General features: G+C 49.9%; 8 protein-coding genes across 8 annotated transcripts; 3 read left to right on the forward strand and 5 right to left on the reverse strand.

Moving 5' to 3' along the window:
• Nucleotides 1–699: 699 nt before the first annotated feature.
• On the forward strand, nt 700–2,995 carry Aud_007152 (terpene cyclase/mutase family protein; the record flags this gene model as incomplete). Its single annotated transcript, XM_043292045.1, has 3 exons — nt 700–846; nt 924–2,639; nt 2,711–2,995. 3 exons carry the CDS (start codon nt 700–702, stop codon nt 2,993–2,995), a joined length of 2,148 nt encoding a protein of 715 aa, XP_043147980.1.
• A 998-nt stretch (nt 2,996–3,993) lies between these two features.
• On the reverse strand, nt 3,994–6,688 carry Aud_007153 (uncharacterized protein; the record flags this gene model as incomplete). Its single annotated transcript, XM_043292046.1, has 3 exons — nt 3,994–4,720; nt 4,780–6,490; nt 6,553–6,688. The coding sequence occupies 3 exons, from the start codon at nt 6,686–6,688 to the stop codon at nt 3,994–3,996; spliced, it is 2,574 nt and encodes an 857-aa protein (XP_043147981.1).
• A 464-nt stretch (nt 6,689–7,152) lies between these two features.
• Nucleotides 7,153–8,559, reverse strand: Aud_007154 (putative 2-oxo acid dehydrogenases acyltransferase; the record flags this gene model as incomplete). The annotated part of the gene is made up of 3 exons (XM_043292047.1): nt 7,153–8,223; nt 8,289–8,360; nt 8,416–8,559. 3 exons carry the CDS (start codon nt 8,557–8,559, stop codon nt 7,153–7,155), a joined length of 1,287 nt encoding a protein of 428 aa, XP_043147982.1.
• Nucleotides 8,560–9,829: 1,270 nt separating this feature from the next.
• Aud_007155 (phosphatidylinositol-specific phospholipase C) lies at nt 9,830–11,278 on the forward strand (the record flags this gene model as incomplete). Its single annotated transcript, XM_043292048.1, has 1 exon — nt 9,830–11,278. One exon carries the CDS (start codon nt 9,830–9,832, stop codon nt 11,276–11,278), a length of 1,449 nt encoding a protein of 482 aa, XP_043147983.1.
• Nucleotides 11,279–11,597: 319 nt separating this feature from the next.
• On the reverse strand, nt 11,598–12,662 carry Aud_007156 (mitochondrial 54S ribosomal protein uL10m; the record flags this gene model as incomplete). Its single annotated transcript, XM_043292049.1, has 1 exon — nt 11,598–12,662. One exon carries the CDS (start codon nt 12,660–12,662, stop codon nt 11,598–11,600), a length of 1,065 nt encoding a protein of 354 aa, XP_043147984.1.
• Nucleotides 12,663–13,021: 359 nt separating this feature from the next.
• On the forward strand, nt 13,022–14,379 carry Aud_007157 (anthranilate phosphoribosyltransferase; the record flags this gene model as incomplete). The annotated part of the gene is made up of 2 exons (XM_043292050.1): nt 13,022–13,351; nt 13,420–14,379. The coding sequence occupies 2 exons, from the start codon at nt 13,022–13,024 to the stop codon at nt 14,377–14,379; spliced, it is 1,290 nt and encodes a 429-aa protein (XP_043147985.1).
• A 450-nt stretch (nt 14,380–14,829) lies between these two features.
• Aud_007158 (Rpo12/RPC10 RNA polymerase subunit family protein) lies at nt 14,830–15,158 on the reverse strand (the record flags this gene model as incomplete). The annotated part of the gene is made up of 2 exons (XM_043292051.1): nt 14,830–14,854; nt 14,956–15,158. 2 exons carry the CDS (start codon nt 15,156–15,158, stop codon nt 14,830–14,832), a joined length of 228 nt encoding a protein of 75 aa, XP_043147986.1.
• Nucleotides 15,159–15,718: 560 nt separating this feature from the next.
• nar1 (iron-sulfur cluster assembly protein NAR1) lies at nt 15,719–17,579 on the reverse strand (the record flags this gene model as incomplete). The annotated part of the gene is made up of 2 exons (XM_043292052.1): nt 15,719–17,404; nt 17,475–17,579. The coding sequence occupies 2 exons, from the start codon at nt 17,577–17,579 to the stop codon at nt 15,719–15,721; spliced, it is 1,791 nt and encodes a 596-aa protein (XP_043147987.1).
• Nucleotides 17,580–17,855: the final 276 nt, after the last annotated feature.

Here is a 17,855-nt window from a genome sequence, read left to right on the forward strand (position 1 = left end):
GCGCCGTCAGGTGTCTTTGGAGTTTTAGAGCTGCCTACTCATGCTTTTGGAAGCATCATGATCTGTCCTTGTCTACGGAGTCTGCATCATATCCTGGAGTTCCCATCGGTTTGATTCTTTATGTCCTGTCATAGTGATCTGTCTGCTGTTATGATTCATGTACACAAGAGGGTTTCCCTGCGTTAGGCATAGCTGATACCTTGAACTAGAAAGATGAGTGCCTTGTTTTCTACATCCTAACTTGATTCACAGTGTTTAAACGCTGGTATTAGCGGTTGGTGGTAACTGACGTCATCACGGATAGTTCCCTTGAAGCCGCCTTCCTTAGACGCTCGCACTGGCAGTGGCGGGTTCATGTCGTTCTGCATAAATTCGCACAGCCGACTTCAGCCTTACAGCATACATTATGATTCCTAGGTGGCTGAATTTAAGCACGTAGCCATAGGGTGTGGAAACAGGGCTTCCCGCCCGTTGACCTGTACTGAATTGCCTTAGGAACCTCAGGGGTGTGTAGCATGTGACAAGCCTGGACGACACCCGCAAACTAGTGTCCGTTTCGTCCGCTGTTTACCTACCTAGCCTAGATTGGCTAGATAGGGGCCGATTGCACCAATTCTGTCCTCGCAACACGCAACAGCTGGCTTTGTTTATTTGTTTCTCTGTCTGTTCACCTTGGTAGCATTCCAAAGGATACCCGGCATGAACGGAGTTGACAAGACGGATTACTCGCGCTGGCGGATGCTGGACGAGGATGGAAAGCACACATGGCATTATCTCGACGACGATGAAGCGGCTCGAAAGTGGCCCCAAACACTCGCTGATAAGTATTATTTAGGGCTTCCTCTGGTATCTCCACCATACGCGATTAACTTTCTTCAATGGCCCGGGCTCCAAGTACCAAATTCTAATTTGATATGAAATAGGATCTCCCGGATCTTCCTACTGCTACTTCACCATTAGAGAGTGCGATTAATGGCCTGGAATTCTTCTCGAAGCTACAGCTTCCACCGGGGAATTGGGGCTGCGAATATGGCGGGCCAATGTTCTTGCTTCCCGGGGTGGTGATTGCGTGGGTGGTGACGGGGACACCCATTCCGCCGGCCTATGCGACAGAGATCAAAAATTACCTGATTGCGCACGCGAACCCGGTCGATGGAGGATGGGGTCTCCATTCCGAAGGTGATAGCACTGTGTTTGGCACATCCCTGAACTACACCGTGTTGCGGCTTCTTGGGGTCGACAGTGAGCACCCGGTCATGGTGCAGGCGCGAGGTCTTCTCCACCGGCTCGGAGGCGCCCTGAATGCGCCACACTGGTCGAAGTTCTGGCTAGCAGTCCTAGGGGTGTGTGACTGGGAGGTTGTTAATCCTGTTCCTCCAGAAGCATGGCTGCTGCCCGACTGGGTACCAGTAGCCCCATGGAGATGGTGGGTGCATATCCGACAGGTCTTCCTACCTATGTCGTGGATCTGGTCTAAAAGGTGGACGGCCGCGGAAACGGACCTTGTGAGGGCCCTGCGACGGGAGCTGTTTGTCCAGCCGTGGGAGAGCATTAATTGGGCGGCACACCGCAATGACATTGCCCCGACCGACAATTATCATCCCAAGTCCTGGGTATTGAACTCAGCGAATTGGTTCCTCTCGAATATCTGGACACCATACCTTCGACCGAGAAGCCTGGCTACACGGGCAGAAGAGTGGGTTAGTAAATTGATTGACATGGAGGATTCGAATTCAGACTATGCCGATTTAGCATCCGTTAATGCACCTATGAATCTGATTGTTTGCTATATCCGCGATGGGCCCGATTCCTATTCTGTTCGTCGCCACCGGGAACGCATGGAAGAATTTCTTTGGGTCAATAAAGAGGGAATGTTCGTTAATGGGACGAATGGTGTACAATGCTGGGACACAGCATTTCTGATTCAGGCTGTGTGGTCGGCTGGCCTAGCTGAAGACGCGCAGTTCAAGCATATGCTGGTACAGGCGCTGGAGTTCCTGGATCGACAGCAGATCCGCGAGAATTGTCAGGACCAGGGCGTCTGTTATCGTCATTTCCGCAAGGGTGCCTGGGCTTTCAGCAATCGCGACCAGGGATATGGGGTGAGTGACTGCATTTCAGAGTCGCTGAAGGCTGTTATTGTGCTTCAAAAAGAGGCCGATGGATATCCACAGCTGCTTGACGACCAAAGGATCTTTGATGCCGTGGACACCTTGCTCACTTATCAAAATCCGTCGGGCGGTTGTGCATCTTATGAGCCAACCAGGGGAAGTGAATATCTCGAAATGTTGAATACAGCAGAGGTCTTTGGGCGCATTATGGTCGAATATGATTATCCCGAGTGCACAAGCGCTGTGCTGACAGCTTTGGTATTGTTCTCCAAACACTGGCCGGACTATCGGCGAGGAGAGGTACAGACATTTATCCAACGGGGAGTGAATTATATCAGGCGGGCGCAACGCCCTGATGGCGGTTGGTATGGAAGCTGGGGAGTATGCTTCACATACGGCACAATGTTTGCTTTGGAATGCCTGGGATCGGTTGGGGAGACATATGAGAACAGTGAACATGTCCGCAGGGGGTGCCAGTTCCTCCTTTCGAAACAACGTGAGGATGGTGGATGGTCAGAAAGCTTTCAGGTGCGTACTTTATATCAACAAGCCACTACCCCTATTCTGCGTTAAGATGCCCGAGAACTAATCCCATTCAGAGCTGCGAACAAATGACATATATCGAGCATTCTATGGGGTCTCAAGTTGTTCAGACTGCATTCGCTGTCATCGCACTCCTGAGTGTTGACTACCCCGACGTTGAGCCTATCCGCCGTGGAGTTCGCTTGATTATGTCTAGACAGCAGCGAAACGGGGAATGGCTACAGGAAGGTATAGAAGGCATCTTCAACAAGAGCTGTGCTATCACATATCCGAATTACAAATTCATCTTCACGATTCTTGCATTAGGCAAGTTTGGAAGAAAATACCCCCACCTCATGTAGGAGGCGGAGGCGGTGGGACCAAAATAAAGCAGTAATTATTGTGCCTTATTTCTTTCTTTAACCAGGAGCTCCGTAGATAGACAGAGAATCTGAAGTCTGAGTCTTCCCTTCTCCTCGGCAGACCTCGTATATGTCACAGACGACCTGATAAAGAAAAAAGCAGTTTGGTGGCATGTCATATACTACTGTCATCCGCTGCATGCAGCTAAAGGCCTAGCCAGCCCCAACCCTATTATTACAACCCGTGCCGGGCCGCCCGCGGGCCTGCAGAGGTCAAACCCAAGGTTAATTGTTCCCAGATATAATTTCCCCTTCGATTTAGATAGTCTGCATCATGATCTCAAGTACTTTGCGCTGCTACCAAGTGAGGCAAAAGAGAGATTGCTTAAACGGGTGAAGGACGTATCAAGTTCCCCAAGCACGGATGTTCATCACTCTACAAACTCTTATCGCTGAGGCAACCTCATTTGTTGTTATACTGATATTATGTATATGGTTGCACTCCTGATACATGTTGAGGCCTTGGTGCCCCAGGGCAGGGGGGGTGGGGGGAGGGGTTCCCCTTTGTAAGGGTTTCCCTGCGCTGTAACGCAAATGCAAAGGCTAGGTGTAATTGCATGTATATACCAGATCTCTATTCAAGTGTTTAAGTCTAGGTAGTAAGGACGCACCCCTGCGAATCCTGGCTGTTGTAGGTTTTTGATATTTCCCTTTTTTATCTTGCTTCATTAGCTACGTATAGTCAATTGACACATTTCACACTGTTCAGAATGCTCCATAACTTGCTGGTCATTCATCCATCTCGGTAAACTAACAAAGTTCCTCGCAGCATTGTATCGGCTTCCATAAAGGATGGTGTACGGAAGAAAAGACTGATATGGTGACCTCAACAAGAATAGACAGCAAGAAGGCGGAAAGATAGCGAGGAACTATGTAGGGTCGCATCAAGCTACTAAAGAGGCAACATTGGCTGACTCAATCTGACTCCCACCTGTCCGTCAATTTTCGTGCCCTTCATTGCGTTCTCCATTGTCTTCTCCATTGTCCTCTCCACCATCCACCTCAGCGTTCCGCTCAAACTGCTCGGTGTATGGATTGTATTGTAGTGAGCTGTTTTTACAGAGAGATATGATCCAGCTTTCAAACTTCATCCTGCCATCATCGTCTCTCAGATCAATCGGATATTCTCCGGCAATGAGCTGGACAAGCCGACTGCGAGGATCGGGGTCAGTGCACTTGGCAGCGATTTCAACCGTGTATGAGTTCGCATTCCAGCAAATCGCAGGCTTGGCATCACAATGAAAGACATAATAGAACAGTTTGACTTTTGTAGAAAAGGCCACAATGACGGGATGACCCCATCTTCGGAACCTAACTCTGGGGCGAGCTTCAAGTCTGGAAAGCTGGCGAACGACATACTGAAGAGTCCGTTCCCACTCTTCTGGAGTTTCATCACGCTCGTGGCGGAAGAATGCGTGAAAACCGCTGCACTGGAAGGGCTCCATCCCTAACTCACGGTATCCAGGGGGCAGAAGACAGCGGTACAGCCTGTTGCGGAGCATAGTACTGAAGAACCTTGAGTGGGGATCACCAGCGTCTCTTGCTAGCTTGGACAGGTATTGCCCCCAAGCGTTCTCCACAGCACCGAGGTACGCATAACTAGGCAGGTTAAAAATCGAATCACCATCTCTCTCGTTCGGAGGAAAAGACCAGCCGTACTGTTCTCTACGACATATCAGCTTTACTGCCTTCCTAACAAATTACAATTGAGATGTACTACTTACCTGGAAGGACCTCCTTCTGTCTCAGACAACATTGGATCCTTTGGCGTCAAGTCCGATAACTGAATGGCCACGTCATCCATGATACTGAGTCTGTCTGTATCCGCGACGCCTATAACAGGACTCAGTTTGAGTCCATCTGTGATTGCGTGGCCAAGCCAATTCTCTTGGTACATGCTGAGCTTAGAATAAATCGTCTTCCCTGAATGCAAGTCTTCTAGGACGAAGGTCTCAGGATCTTTGCCACTCCCGATCACAGCGTAGTCATCGTTCAGTCGGAGCTTGTGATGGCTTATCTCGTGGCAGAAAGCAGATGTTTGTGCAAGGGCCAAATATGTACGCATATCCGAAAATTCCATGATCAATGACAAGATCTCGTTGGGAAACAGAAGAGACCTCGTACCAGCAAGCCTCTTAGCTGTAGCTGCATTGAAGACGTGATACATTAGCATGAAGGCGAAATAACCCGCTGCCGCTGGCTCCGCTGATTTATTGGAAGCAGCATCGTCCTCTTCTGAGGCATCATCCTCTTCCAGGGATATGTCTTCCGGTTTGGCGTCGTGACGATCTGGTTTGTTGAGACCCTGCTGGGACTGAGATGGGCGAGTACGAGGCCCATGAGCATATACAGAGTTTTCGTCAGTAAACTCAAACAGAGGCATGAGAGGAGACCTCCTAATGTATGGCTTTCCGTCACGTCCCTTCTGCACGCGGATCAGAACAACGTCTAGAATCGAGAGTACCATGGCATCGAACTCCTCGTATCCTTGACCGAGTCCATCATTCACCACCGCTACCACTGATGCTTCTTCGACATCATTGAAATCAAGCCTAGAATTTAGGTGAACGAGAACGTTGTGAAACCAGAAGCTAGTGCTTTTCGGTGCTGATCCAGGCTCGATGCCAGGAAGGTGACTCTCATGTAAGAATCGCGAGAGCATTCTCGTATGGTATTTTTGAGTCCTAGTATTCGGAAGCAGGTAATAGCCATTTGGCCCGTACTTCGCATCGAGGACTTCAGGACATTCGAAGAACACTTCTCCAGCTGCGAACGACAGCACAGCGAACGCCATTTCCCTGAACATAAAACAGCTGGGTTCCCACTCAAGTACAAAGCGGTCAAGAAGCTTCCGATACGCCCTACACATCTGCAAAAACGTAGTCATCAGAAAGTTGATGCGGGCAGGCATCATTTGTTTGACAGCGGTGGAGGGTGAGGCGGCATCCAAGCCCAAGGGGAGCATAGTTTCAGCAGCAAAATCTGTAAGCGAGAGAAGTTCAATGTTGAGAGCTTGGCCCAAAACCTTCAATTTGGGATCGATGTTTGGTTTCCAGGAGATATCGGCAATGATGTCCTTGGGCGTATTGTCACACAGCTTTCTGCGCTGTCGGGCGTCCTCGGCGAGATATCGGATCCACTGTCCCCCATGGGGTATCTTGGACAGCTTGAAGTATGCGGCATCATCAACAGCGAACATCTCCCGGTCAAGGTCTATGGTGTAAGTCCATTCAATGAAGAGGTCATTGGAGTATCTGTTCATGATCGTCTGAATTGGAGCATATTCAAGGCGGTCATCGACGGCCAGATAACACTTTGCATGACGCTCACTGATGCTAGGATCGTCTTGCTCGATATTGACATCCACCGTGAGTATCTGATCTTCGAACTTCTCTGCAGAACGAGAATACATCTCCCTCATCGAATTAAGCCAATCTAGCGAGAACAGATGCGTCAGTGGGTGCGCACAGCATCCAGAAGCATAGCGTTTCTCTTACCGCGGTAGCCCACAGGGTCAGTGGGTATTTCATGAACAATAGCGTCTCCAAGTCCCTCAGGATAGCTGTCAAACTGATTCCAGATGACGAAGTATCTGCCGCGGCAGCGGATAAAGAGAAGTCCTCTTGTCCCCATCTTCACAGTTCGGTGACACTATCAAGGACAGAAACAGGCGCTACGGGGCAGACTGAGGGCTACACTCCTTCTCACAAAGTAGCAGCAGTAGCGCAAGAGGAGTACAAGCAGGAGTATCAAGTAAAAGGAAGAGAATACCAAGGAGAAAATCAGAGGTTAGAGGTTGGTGAGTAGTGAGAGGCTGAGAGCTATGAGGGGTTGTTGCGCCAGCGCGCAGGCTTGAGCAAACAAACAAAGAAAGTCCAAACACCAAATTCAAAAAGGACATGACAATTCACTACTAACGGTCTTGGGATAAAACAACTCTTCATCGAACACAATAGTAGGTCTTGGTGTTGACGGCTCATTCACAGACCCAGAAGCAAAATTCCTGTTGACCTTGAATCGCTTTGTCAGATGAACTCTATAACTAAGAACTATATCTTAAAACCTGGTATCACTGTGATGGGAGAACTGCTCTTGCTCTATTTCAAATTCAAGAGCATCAGCTCTGGCGACTCGATAAACTCGCGAACTTTGCTGGCCATTCTTGCCATGGTTGCCCCATCCACAACTCTATGGTCTGCACTCCAACTGAAATTCACTAGCTCACCCTTGGTGACCTGACCAGCATCATCAAAGACTGGCACTGTTCTTGATTTTCCCACCCCCAGAATAGCCACCTCAGTTGGTACAATCACCGGTCCAACGTAGGTGCCGCCGATGTTACCAATGTTTGAGACAGTGATCGTGCCACCACTGAGGTCAGCGGGTGTGAGTTTACCCTCTTTGCCCAGTGCACTTAGCCGCCTGATTTCTGCTGCTATTTCCATGATTGTCCGGTTTGCGACATCTTTGATATTCGGGACGATCAACCCCTGTGGAGTATCCAGAGCGACTCCGATGTTATGCTTCGGCCGCATAATAAGTTTGGGCTTCTCAGGATTACTCAAGTCCACCTTAGCGTTAAGAAGCGGGTATTCGTTCAAAGCAAGGGACACAGCCTTGATGACAAACGGGAGGAAGGTGACCTTTTTGGGATCTTTGGGGTCAGATGCCAGCTTCTTCCTCAAAGCTGTAATGTCGTTGATCTTGAGCTCATCCGCATAAAGGAAGTGCGGGATAGTGAGAGAGCGGGTCATGGTCTTGAACATTTGTGATTGGATCGGTGTCAGGTTAACCGTGGTTTCTGTTTGCTGACTGGCAGGTGCCACAGGACGCGCTTCCGCTGCTGCGTTGCGCATGGCAACAAATTTATTGATGTCTTCTTTAAGAACACGACCATCCTTCCCCGTTCCTTTGACGTCGAGAATATCAACATTGTAAGTCTTCAGCAGCCCGCGGACTGCTGGGGTAGCGAGCGAGGCATACTTTGACCTTGGGGTTTCAACAGCCGTCTCATTCACCTGTGAAGAGAGCAACGGAGCCGATGCTGTTGGCTGTACAGGAAGAGTATCCGCGGTAACGGGAGCTGACTGCATTTCCTCGGGTTTGGGGTCAGTGGGCGTGTGATCATCCGGATATTTGCCATCTTCAACTTCTATGTCACAAAGTGCCTGGGAAGAGCATGATGTTAGACGCGGATAGTTCTCGTCTCCAACTTGTACATGAACATGCGTACCATTCCTGTGGGAACAGTGTCATCTGCCTGAAAGTGGAGCTTCTTGACTACTCCTTCGTATCTCGAAGTTATCTGATTCGTAAATTGTCAGATAGGTAAATAGTGGGATAGAGGAGAGTTCGCTCACATCATCGACTGCTTTATCGGACTGATACTGGCACAGTGGCTTCCACTCTTCTATGTGAGCGCCTTCCTCGACATACCACTGAATTATCTGGACTTCGGTGATCCCTGCGTAGAGAATCCGGGTGAGCAATTGAACGACATACATGAGGGTTGCATAGGAAACAGTATACCTTCGCCCACATCCTTCAGTATTTGAGATTTTACGCCCCACAGAGGTAATGCAGCGTGGAATCTCCGTCGAGGTATTAAGATCTTTGACGATGGGGTGGTTGGGATGACCCTGTGAGGCCGAGAGGACCTGAGAGCCCCAAGAACACCTCTGTTGCAGCGCAAAAAGCTCATAGTCAAAATCAAGCAACTGAGGAACGAGAATAAACAAAGGGGGTAGTTTTCCAAAGAAGAAAACCGCGAGGCATCATGGAATTGTCCCTATTAGTAGGAGGAGGACTACACAGGGTCTCTCCGCATTATTGCTTCCCATCGCCGATAGTAACCGAGCAGAGCGTCACCTCACGTGATTTTACTCCGCATTATCAAGCAAATACTCCGTAGTCCGGTCCGTCTCTTCATCCGGACTCAAATACTGTGAGCTTCAACAGGCAAATGGTACCTTGGTAAATAGCTCGGCTTCATTCTTTCCTCTTTGTATGAGCAAAAGATTGTGGCTGAATTGAATTTGATTGGAATTTGCGAGTCAATCAGGCAGAGTCAAGCTTGCTTCAACTCAAGTCCAGCGACAACCAACTTTCACTGAGTGCTCGTTTGTTTAGAGCAAGGCATACATGTTCGGCAAGTGGTATTTTATGCAAGTGAATACAAGTACTTTCATCATCATCAAGCAGAGCTATCGGGTATTCAAAAATAGCGACGATGATGTTCATTGTCGAGATTTTTATCTCCACGGCTAGCTTAACTTCCCCTCCGTTTTCAATTTTGTGAAACCCCACCATTATCTCAGCACAGTGGAGCTGAATACGACAAGTGAGCGATAACAACCGACCACCCTCATTTCGCCTATGCTGTGAACGAGGGTCTCTGAGTATCTGACGTTGGATGGCAGTGAAATTGCTATCTGTTCAATGCTCACTCTCCAGTTTAGAGCGGGTAAAGGTACTTCTTGTCCGTATACGGTATTGATGTGTCTTGGAAATGAACCTTAGGGTTCCAGCTACCGGCATTATGGACGTGGGACTGGGAGATCGCATTGCGGAAGATCGAACCATCATTGGTGCAACCTAATCTAGCCCTGTCATGGCCAAGCATCCCTGAGGTTGGTTTGAGAAGAGCAGGCGGCAGTATTCTCTTTCTCACTCCCTGCTCGTTCTCCGATCCATCTGTTTCATGTTTTGCATTTCAAGACTGGCTTCCGCTGTACTTGATAGACCGTTCAATTGAGCACCGACTTGCTGCACACAATGGTGGCCGAACATTTGACGATTCGCAACCTCACCACAACGCCGATAACCCTCAAGGTTATTGAGCGTTTTCACCCCCATAAGGATCCTCGAGATGACATGCAATTCTTGGCCAGGAATTTCACTCGAATTCTAAGCAATGTCACTCGCACCAATGAGACCGTCGCTGCGATTACTGATGACAATGAACCATTTGCTCACGAGGAGGTTGACATTCATGTGGAACCTTTCAAAACAGTTCAGACAGAACTTCGTACATTCATTGATTCGGACAAAGAGCGCCTGCGCTGGATCTTTGACGCCGAGGGAGAGCGTCATCAAATTCAGACGCCGGTTCCTACGACCGAGTCTGCCGGAATGAAGGCGTTGTGCGATAATCCTCGATTTCGCTTCACTGGCGTCTACGTGACACCTGAATCCCATCTTGCAATCTACTCCTCGGCCAATCTGCAAGCATGGATGGGAGAGCTCAAAGATAGCACATTGCTCTCCTCGCTTTCCATTCCAGGAACACACAATTCTCCTACGTGCCATGTTGCGGCGCCGTCTGTTCGCTGCCAAGCTGTCAGTCCCCGCGAACAGCTCCGAAATGGTGTTCGCTTCTTCGACATCCGTGTGCAGCCTCAGTTTCCCGAAGACCCGTCCAAGGACGAGCTTATCCTAGTGCACAGCGTGTTCCCCATCTCCTTGACGGGCAACAAGTACTTTCGCGATCTGATGCGCGAGGTCAATGAGTTCCTCGACCAAAACCCATCTGAGACGCTCATCATCTCTCTAAAGCGAGAAGGCCCAGGGAATCATACGGACGAACAACTCAGTCGGATTCTGCGCGACCATTATGCTCGTCCAGATAGCCGGTGGTACACAGAACCCAAAATCCCTACTCTGGGCGAGGTGCGCGGGAAAGTCGTCCTGCTTCGCCGGTTCAACGTCATAGAAGAGCTAAAGAATGAGCACGACGGCCGCGGCTGGGGCATCGACGGGAGCGATTGGGCAGATAATACTCCAAGCGCAACCTGCAGCAGCGGTCAACTCTGTATCCAGGACTTCTACGAGGTTCTCGAGACGACGAACATCGACGTCAAGATCAAATATGTAACGGAACACTGTGATCGCTCCAGCGGGCACTGTTACCCGTTCGGTGCCCTCCCGGATCCCGAAGCTAGCAAAGCACACCCATTTTATATTAATTTCCTCAGTGCAAGCAACTTCTGGAAGGTCGGGACGTGGCCCGAGAAGATTGCAGCGAAGCTGAACCCGGCAACTGTTGACTATCTTTGCCGGAAACACAGCGATAAGGATGGTGACTGGTCGACCGGCGTTCTTGTCACGGACTGGGTCGGCCACGAAGGCGACTGGGACCTTGTGCGTTGCATTGTCGGCATGAACGCTAAGCTGAAGATGAGACAGATGATAGAGGAGCAGGAACACTCTAACGGCGACGCTTGATTTGTGCTTTCACGCGTGCCCTCGTTGACCTGAGAGCCTGATCATGCAGTTGATTATTTCCCACCAATGCACATAGGTTATTATGATATGTCGAAAACTTAGTCTCATACATGCACTCATGTGTAGGAAGGAAATAAATTACACCGTATGACGGCGGAGTGGGAGGGAAAATAACTGATCTCACGGAATGGATCCTGATTGATCAAAGGGATGCTATTCAAGTTCGAGAAATGTAACCGAGCGGTTTTCCGAGGAAGCCTAATTGAGATAAGTACAAGAAATATTATACATGGATGACCTGGCAAGATTTGCTATGTCGTTAAGATTCGTTCTTGTCACCGTCGGGACCCTTCTGCTCATCTTCCAGAACGCTCCTCCTGCTCTCGAGGGTGAAATAGAGGCTTTTTCCAGCGCCTTCCAGGGTATTCGTAATGCTAGATCCCATGCTCTGCAGAGCCATGATGAGTTGAGACCGCAAGCCATCCATACCACCTTCGATGCTGCCGACCCATTTCGTCTGGTCGACATCGAAAACCTGACCATCCACTCGAGCAGCCAGCAAGCTCAATTTCTGCAATCCATTTTGGACAGGGAGTTCATGCCACGCCGGGTTCGCTCTGCGAGTGGGAGCAGGGAAGCCGGTTGCCTTGGGGGCAAGAATCGACATGGCGGCTTTCAAATGCTCAGGAGACACCTGTGGGATAGAAAGGACTGCGACGGGACCAACAAGAAGCGGTGAAAGTTCATGCTTGCCTTTCATGTGCATCACAGCGTCATGGGCCGCACGGGAGAGGTCATGGGTCAAAGCCGGGTCATCCTTGGATCCCGTTAGAGGAATCTCGGCGGAGGTCTGTGTAATGGGGTCGATGGCTCTGGGAGGTTTGGCACTGGCCACTGTGGCCCCATCTGGGCGGAAGTATTCAACAATGCGGAGAGCGACCTCGAAGATGCTGGTTTGCACGATTTGCACCTTGATGTGAGGCGCCAGCGGTGCAGCTTGCCGTCCCTCAGCAGCAATCTTTTCATCAACCTTCTGCATGGCCTTGCTCAGTTCTCGCCGGATTGCGGTCCATTCCACCGACTGAAGGTTATCATGCTGGAAAAGAACCATGAGAGGTGTAGTGCGGATAAGCGATGTGTACTGGCGGAGAAGCTGTGATCGTCGGTACTCGGGGTTGCGATGAGAGGGAGGCTGAGAAGGGGGATATCTAGCGATTGGAGGAATGGAAGTAGTCATCTGCTCAATAGATGCGGCTGGAGTCGTCGCTGTGGCCGCAGTGCTTGCATAACGAGCAGCGACTGGTATTTCGAATTGACATAGGACTCTCTGGCGTCGAAACGACTGAGAAATGCGTCCATTGGAGAGTCGTAACCGGGGCGGCATCGTGAATTGAAGTGTAAGATTTGGTTTTCCGAGGGCGTGATGATATCTGTAAAAGCCCTCAAAAAATACAGGGCGAAATAGTCTTGCGCAATGGTCGACGCCGATAACCTTCGCCGATGAATTCTTGAAAGCACATACAGAACTTCTCTAAAGAAACCAAAATCTGGAAGAAACAATGGCCGATGCTCCCAATTTGGTATAGACCATTGGATGGGCGGTGGAATTCTGCCAGGTGCTGATGACTCCTCCAGTGATACAAGCTGAGGGGCTGTTTGCGACTTCACTCTTTCTTTTTGTCACTGCTTACAATTGGAGTCATCTTCAAGTGTCTTGAAGAGTAGAGCTCCACTCAGGTCGCCATGTTGTCAGCGCATGAATTTGACCAGAAGCCTAATCAGGTTTCGATCTCACCCCTCCTTCAGAAACTTGCCTACCCCACTACCCAGGTCCCGATTGAAGCCTCCGAAATCGCTTCAGCATTCGCATTGATTTTTGAAGATCGACTATCGGCAATTCAGACGGCCGCTCTTCTGACTCTTTTGCATTCTACTGGAAAAGATCGAGATGCGCAGGTCATTGCATTATGTTCGCTTCGCATGAGAGAGGCAGCTCGCCAGATCGAGAAGAGCTCTTTGCAAAAGGTCATCAATGCTCGTGGGAAGAAGGAAGGAAACTATGGGGGCGGCCTGGTGAGTGAATTGAACTCGGAGTCGATACCTTGACTGCCTTGCTAATTCGACAACTCTGTTTGTTCCAGTGTGATATTGTTGGGACAGGTGGTGATTCACATTCTACATTCAACATTTCGACGACTGCCTCTATCATCGCCTCGCCGCTCCTTATGATGGCCAAGCACGGCAACCGCGCGCAAACTTCATTCTCTGGCTCTGCTGACGTCCTGAACGCGATCGCTCCAGTTCCCCCGAAGATCTCCGCAGTTACTGCCGAGAATCTTGCCCAAGTCTATGAAGCGACGAGCTACGCGTTCCTGTTCGCCCCCAATTTCCACCCCGGTATGATGTACGCTAATCCAGTGCGTCGGGGCTTGGGCCTGCGAACTATCTTCAATCTAATGGGCCCATTGGCAAACCCAGTCGACTGGGCGCTGGAAGCGAGAGTGGTTGGTGTGGCTTATCAGAGCCTGGGGCCCGTGTTCGCAGAAGCCTTGCGCACCGGTGGGGCAAAGAAGGCCCTTGTTGTCTGCGGTGCGGAGGACATGGACGAGATCAGCTGCGCGGGTCCAACAAACTGCTGGAAACTTACGGAATACCCCAATCCCGACTACGAAGGCCCCGATGAGGAGTGTTCCTGCGACGAGTATGAAGATGTTTCCCGGACTCTGGTCAAGATTGAAACCTTCCAGCTTCACCCGTCTGATTTCGGTCTGCCTACACATCCTCTGAGTGCAGTCTACGGTAGAAAGATGCCGAAAGAAAACGCAGCCAAGATCATGAGTATTCTGCGAAACGAGCTGCCTCCGGATGATCCCATCCTTACATTCGTCTTGATGAATGTTGCCGCCCTCCTGGTGATTTCGGGTCTTTGTGATGCAGACACTAGTAACATGGGCCCTGGTGATGATGGCAAGGTGATCACCGAACGCGGTCCGGGCGGCGGTCGCTGGAAGGAGGGTGTTCGACGAGCAAGATGGGCCGTCGAAAGCGGTTCGGCTCTTAAATGTTTGGAACAGTTCATCGAAGTCACAAACAGACTTTAACAAAACTGTCCATTGATGACGCAGGGTTACGTGTGATGCCTCATGCCTTCCATTTCGGGGTTATTTCTTTAGTTCTTTGCTGGACTGCTTAAGTTGGATAGATCAGGTATATACTGGGTTACGAAATTTTGGAATACTTGTGGGTTACTCAGAGAACATATTTCATATGACGGAAATTCAACACCGTCCGAATGGGGTATATTTTAGCATTGAATCAGGTCGGACTGAAAATATTTGTGATCATAGTATAGGAACGGAACGTTGCCAAACATATCTGCTGGCTGTCGTCCTCAGCGCTGCCTTTGCAGAACGTCAGGCATGCCCGCAGTTCTCAACTTTAAGATAACCAACTCCAAAGCGCCACAGAATGCACATCACTGTCGTAAAAAGGACGAGACGGGCCGAGGCCCTGCAAATCTTTGCTCGAAACACGTTGTCGTGCAGAGTGCTTTAACGAGCTTCGAATTGGACCATTCTATTCCGAAAAAAAAGATAGTTAGCGACCGTCCCATAGCAAGAGTAGAATGAAGCATCCGCACACGGACGAATCCCGACTTCGCGGAAGTATAGACTCACCTCTTCGTTCTCTCCTTGTAAAGCACACGGTGGCCGCAATCCTTGCAGCGGATCTGGTCGCCTCTCTTCAGGGAGACGCGCGCATTGCATTCGCCGCACAGGTAGGCGACGATAGGCCCATCCATCGAGCCAGCGGTCATACCCTCGGTGCCAAAGGCATTTTGGGCGCCGAGAGAGGGGACCTGATAAGCTTCGCGGGACATGGTTATCGGAGGTGATTTGATTTGATCGAGGGCGTCTCCTAGGCAAAATAATATATCGCTGGCGAAGGTATCGCTTTGAGTGTAACTCGAGATGTAGAGTGATTGAAGTCGAATGGGAGAGAGTTCAAGCATGGGATAGAGCACTTTTTCTGCCAAATGCTCTAGGCTGCTTTGTCATCCCGCTCGAAGGTTCGGGGGGAATACGCTAGCCGGGTCGGAACTAGCGCTTTATGCCTCAGGTACCAATCTACCATGTGTTTAAGAGAGGTAACTCCGTGCTTTCTTGTCCGCACTCGAAGTATTAAATTCAAGCGTTTGATCCATGACCGTAGTAGAAAGCTATGGAGGCATGCTTTACCCTGATCTATACTTCTTATACCTGTCTCATCACTGATAAATCCTCCCAAATGCCCAACAAACCTCAATGAGAAATCTATAATGAAAGGGTATCTCTCCAAATGCGTACCATGAAACCAGTGATGCAAAAAAGCGCTCTCCTCAACAGCAAATTGATGGGTATGAATGATATATGCAATGTTTTCCAGACAGCGAGTGCTGTCTCACCAACCACCTCCGATCTTTCCTGCCAACTCAACAACACGAGCAGTTTCGTTGGGCGCATTCTGCGTCTTACCCACGTCACTCTCCACTTCGCGATAGGACGTGTACGCCAGCCGGGAAAGGGGTATATCGATCTTCTCCGACCAATACTTCAAGAACTCATGAATCTCGATATCCCTTGACAGGACAGAAACCGGCTCCGTTGTGCCAGATTCCTCGCTATCCGAGTCCGCAGAGTAATACGCCTCATCTACCCGGGCAAGCCAGGCGCGCTGCTCATGCGGCGTGGGTTTCGACGCAGCCACAGGAACTTCAGTCAATGACTCTTTTAATCCATTCGGAACAGCTTCCCTGGCATCTTCAATTCTCATTTGTCCACCTCCATTGGTACAGCCACCAGGACAAGCCATGACTTCAACATATGCATAGTCAGTGCCTGTTCCAGCGGGAGCTGCGTTCCTTGACATGTGTTGTCGTCGACTTGCATTTGACGAAGTTGCTTGCGGCTTGGCACCTGGAAGCCTGGACACGCGTGCAGGTTTAAGCTTTCTGACAAGGTTTTGTATATTCCTGAAGCCGTAATACCGAGCCGCCTTCAAAACAGGCTCGTCCCCAGACGACATGAGCACATATTCCACAACATCAGCATTGCGCCCACGCTGTATGACAATCTTGCTGCCGGGGTTCCTGGCCTGGAAGATTTTGAGGACGTGATGAAGATAGCCTCCAGATGTCCCCGATTCGACTGTTTGACCTGACGAGCTCTTCGAGAACAAAAATGAGTCCAAGGCTCGGTCTGGAAACGGCGTGGAACACGACGTGGGCAACGCTTTGAGCGGCAAATTGGACAAAGGGATTCCCCTAGCAGAAGCTAAGGTTAGTAGCTCACGGGTGGTTATGACACAGTCAACGTCGCGGACGGGTGGTTGTGACTCAGTGGAGGCTGAAGCCCATGCGATGTCAGTGAGCTCTTCCCGGCTTGCCTCGAGCTTCTTGTCGAAGCATGGCATGATAGCTAAATGCCATATCTGAGAAGGCGAGACCCCAAGCGCTTTACTTAACACTGACTTCAGAAACGTGCCAGTCAAAGCCTGAGGAGACTTGAGGCGAGATAAATGAGGAAGGATGAAAGGGTGTGTTTTCTCAGCGTAACATATCCAGCCGGGGCAAGCGGATGAAAGGATTGGTCGCTTGGGAAGGCTGCCCGGTTCGGCTGATGATAAAGAACTGGTGACCTCGTCCGCTGTCAGAGCCAACACTGCTTCACGCATGATGTTCGTGTCCACAACCCAGGTAAACCCATTGCGGTGTTTTCCACCAGCCCTGAGACCATGAGGGCCCATGAGGAATTGATCAATCATATATTTTGCCTCCCGCTCGGTAATTCCGTACGTTGCTGCCAAGCTCGCCCTGACTTGAGGACTGATGCTAGCAACAAAGATGCGACAATCGCCGTCTGCTGATTCCACATTTTGGATAGCTCCTTGATCGCTTCCAAAGTTCAACGGCAATTCAGGGTACGAATCAAGAGTATTGAGAACCTCCGTATGTGATTGCAAGGATATCAACACTGCTTCCGCCGATGTGACACATCCGGAGCATGCAAGACAGTCAGTCAATGAAATCTGAGCCGGGGGAAGGTTTTCCCGTTGAACTTTGTCTTCCGTTGTCACTTCATAGGGATTCTATAAAATTGGAAATGAGCGTTAGCCTATTGGCTGATAACGACCGATGATTGGTAAGAAGCAAACATACCTCCGATTGAGATTCTTTCTGTGGTAGACTCTCAACGGGTTTGATGCAAGCAACCCCCGGAGAGATGAAATCGTTCAAATCGTCTGCAGAAAGGATTGCACTCATCGTGGCAGGGGTTTTTGGTCGAGCTCCCCGCTATGCGATAAGGACGAAGAGCGCCACCCAAGAAGTATGGATCTCGCAGCGTTCTTCGAGCCCGTCTTCTCTGTTGTAGCTGCAATGCGACCAAAATAGCGACAAAGAAAACAGTAGTGAGGGTCTGGTGAACAACTTGGCCAAAGGAGCGCTCTTTCAGAAGATAAAGAAAAGAAAGCCGACAAACCCAAGTGTCCGATAAAAAAGTAGGCTGTTTAGTAAAGCCAATCTTGCGCTTTGTCATGG

This window comes from Aspergillus udagawae, assembly GCF_001078395.1.
Source record: "Aspergillus udagawae IFM 46973 DNA, scaffold_5, whole genome shotgun sequence".
NCBI lineage: Eukaryota > Fungi > Ascomycota > Eurotiomycetes > Eurotiales > Aspergillaceae > Aspergillus > Aspergillus udagawae.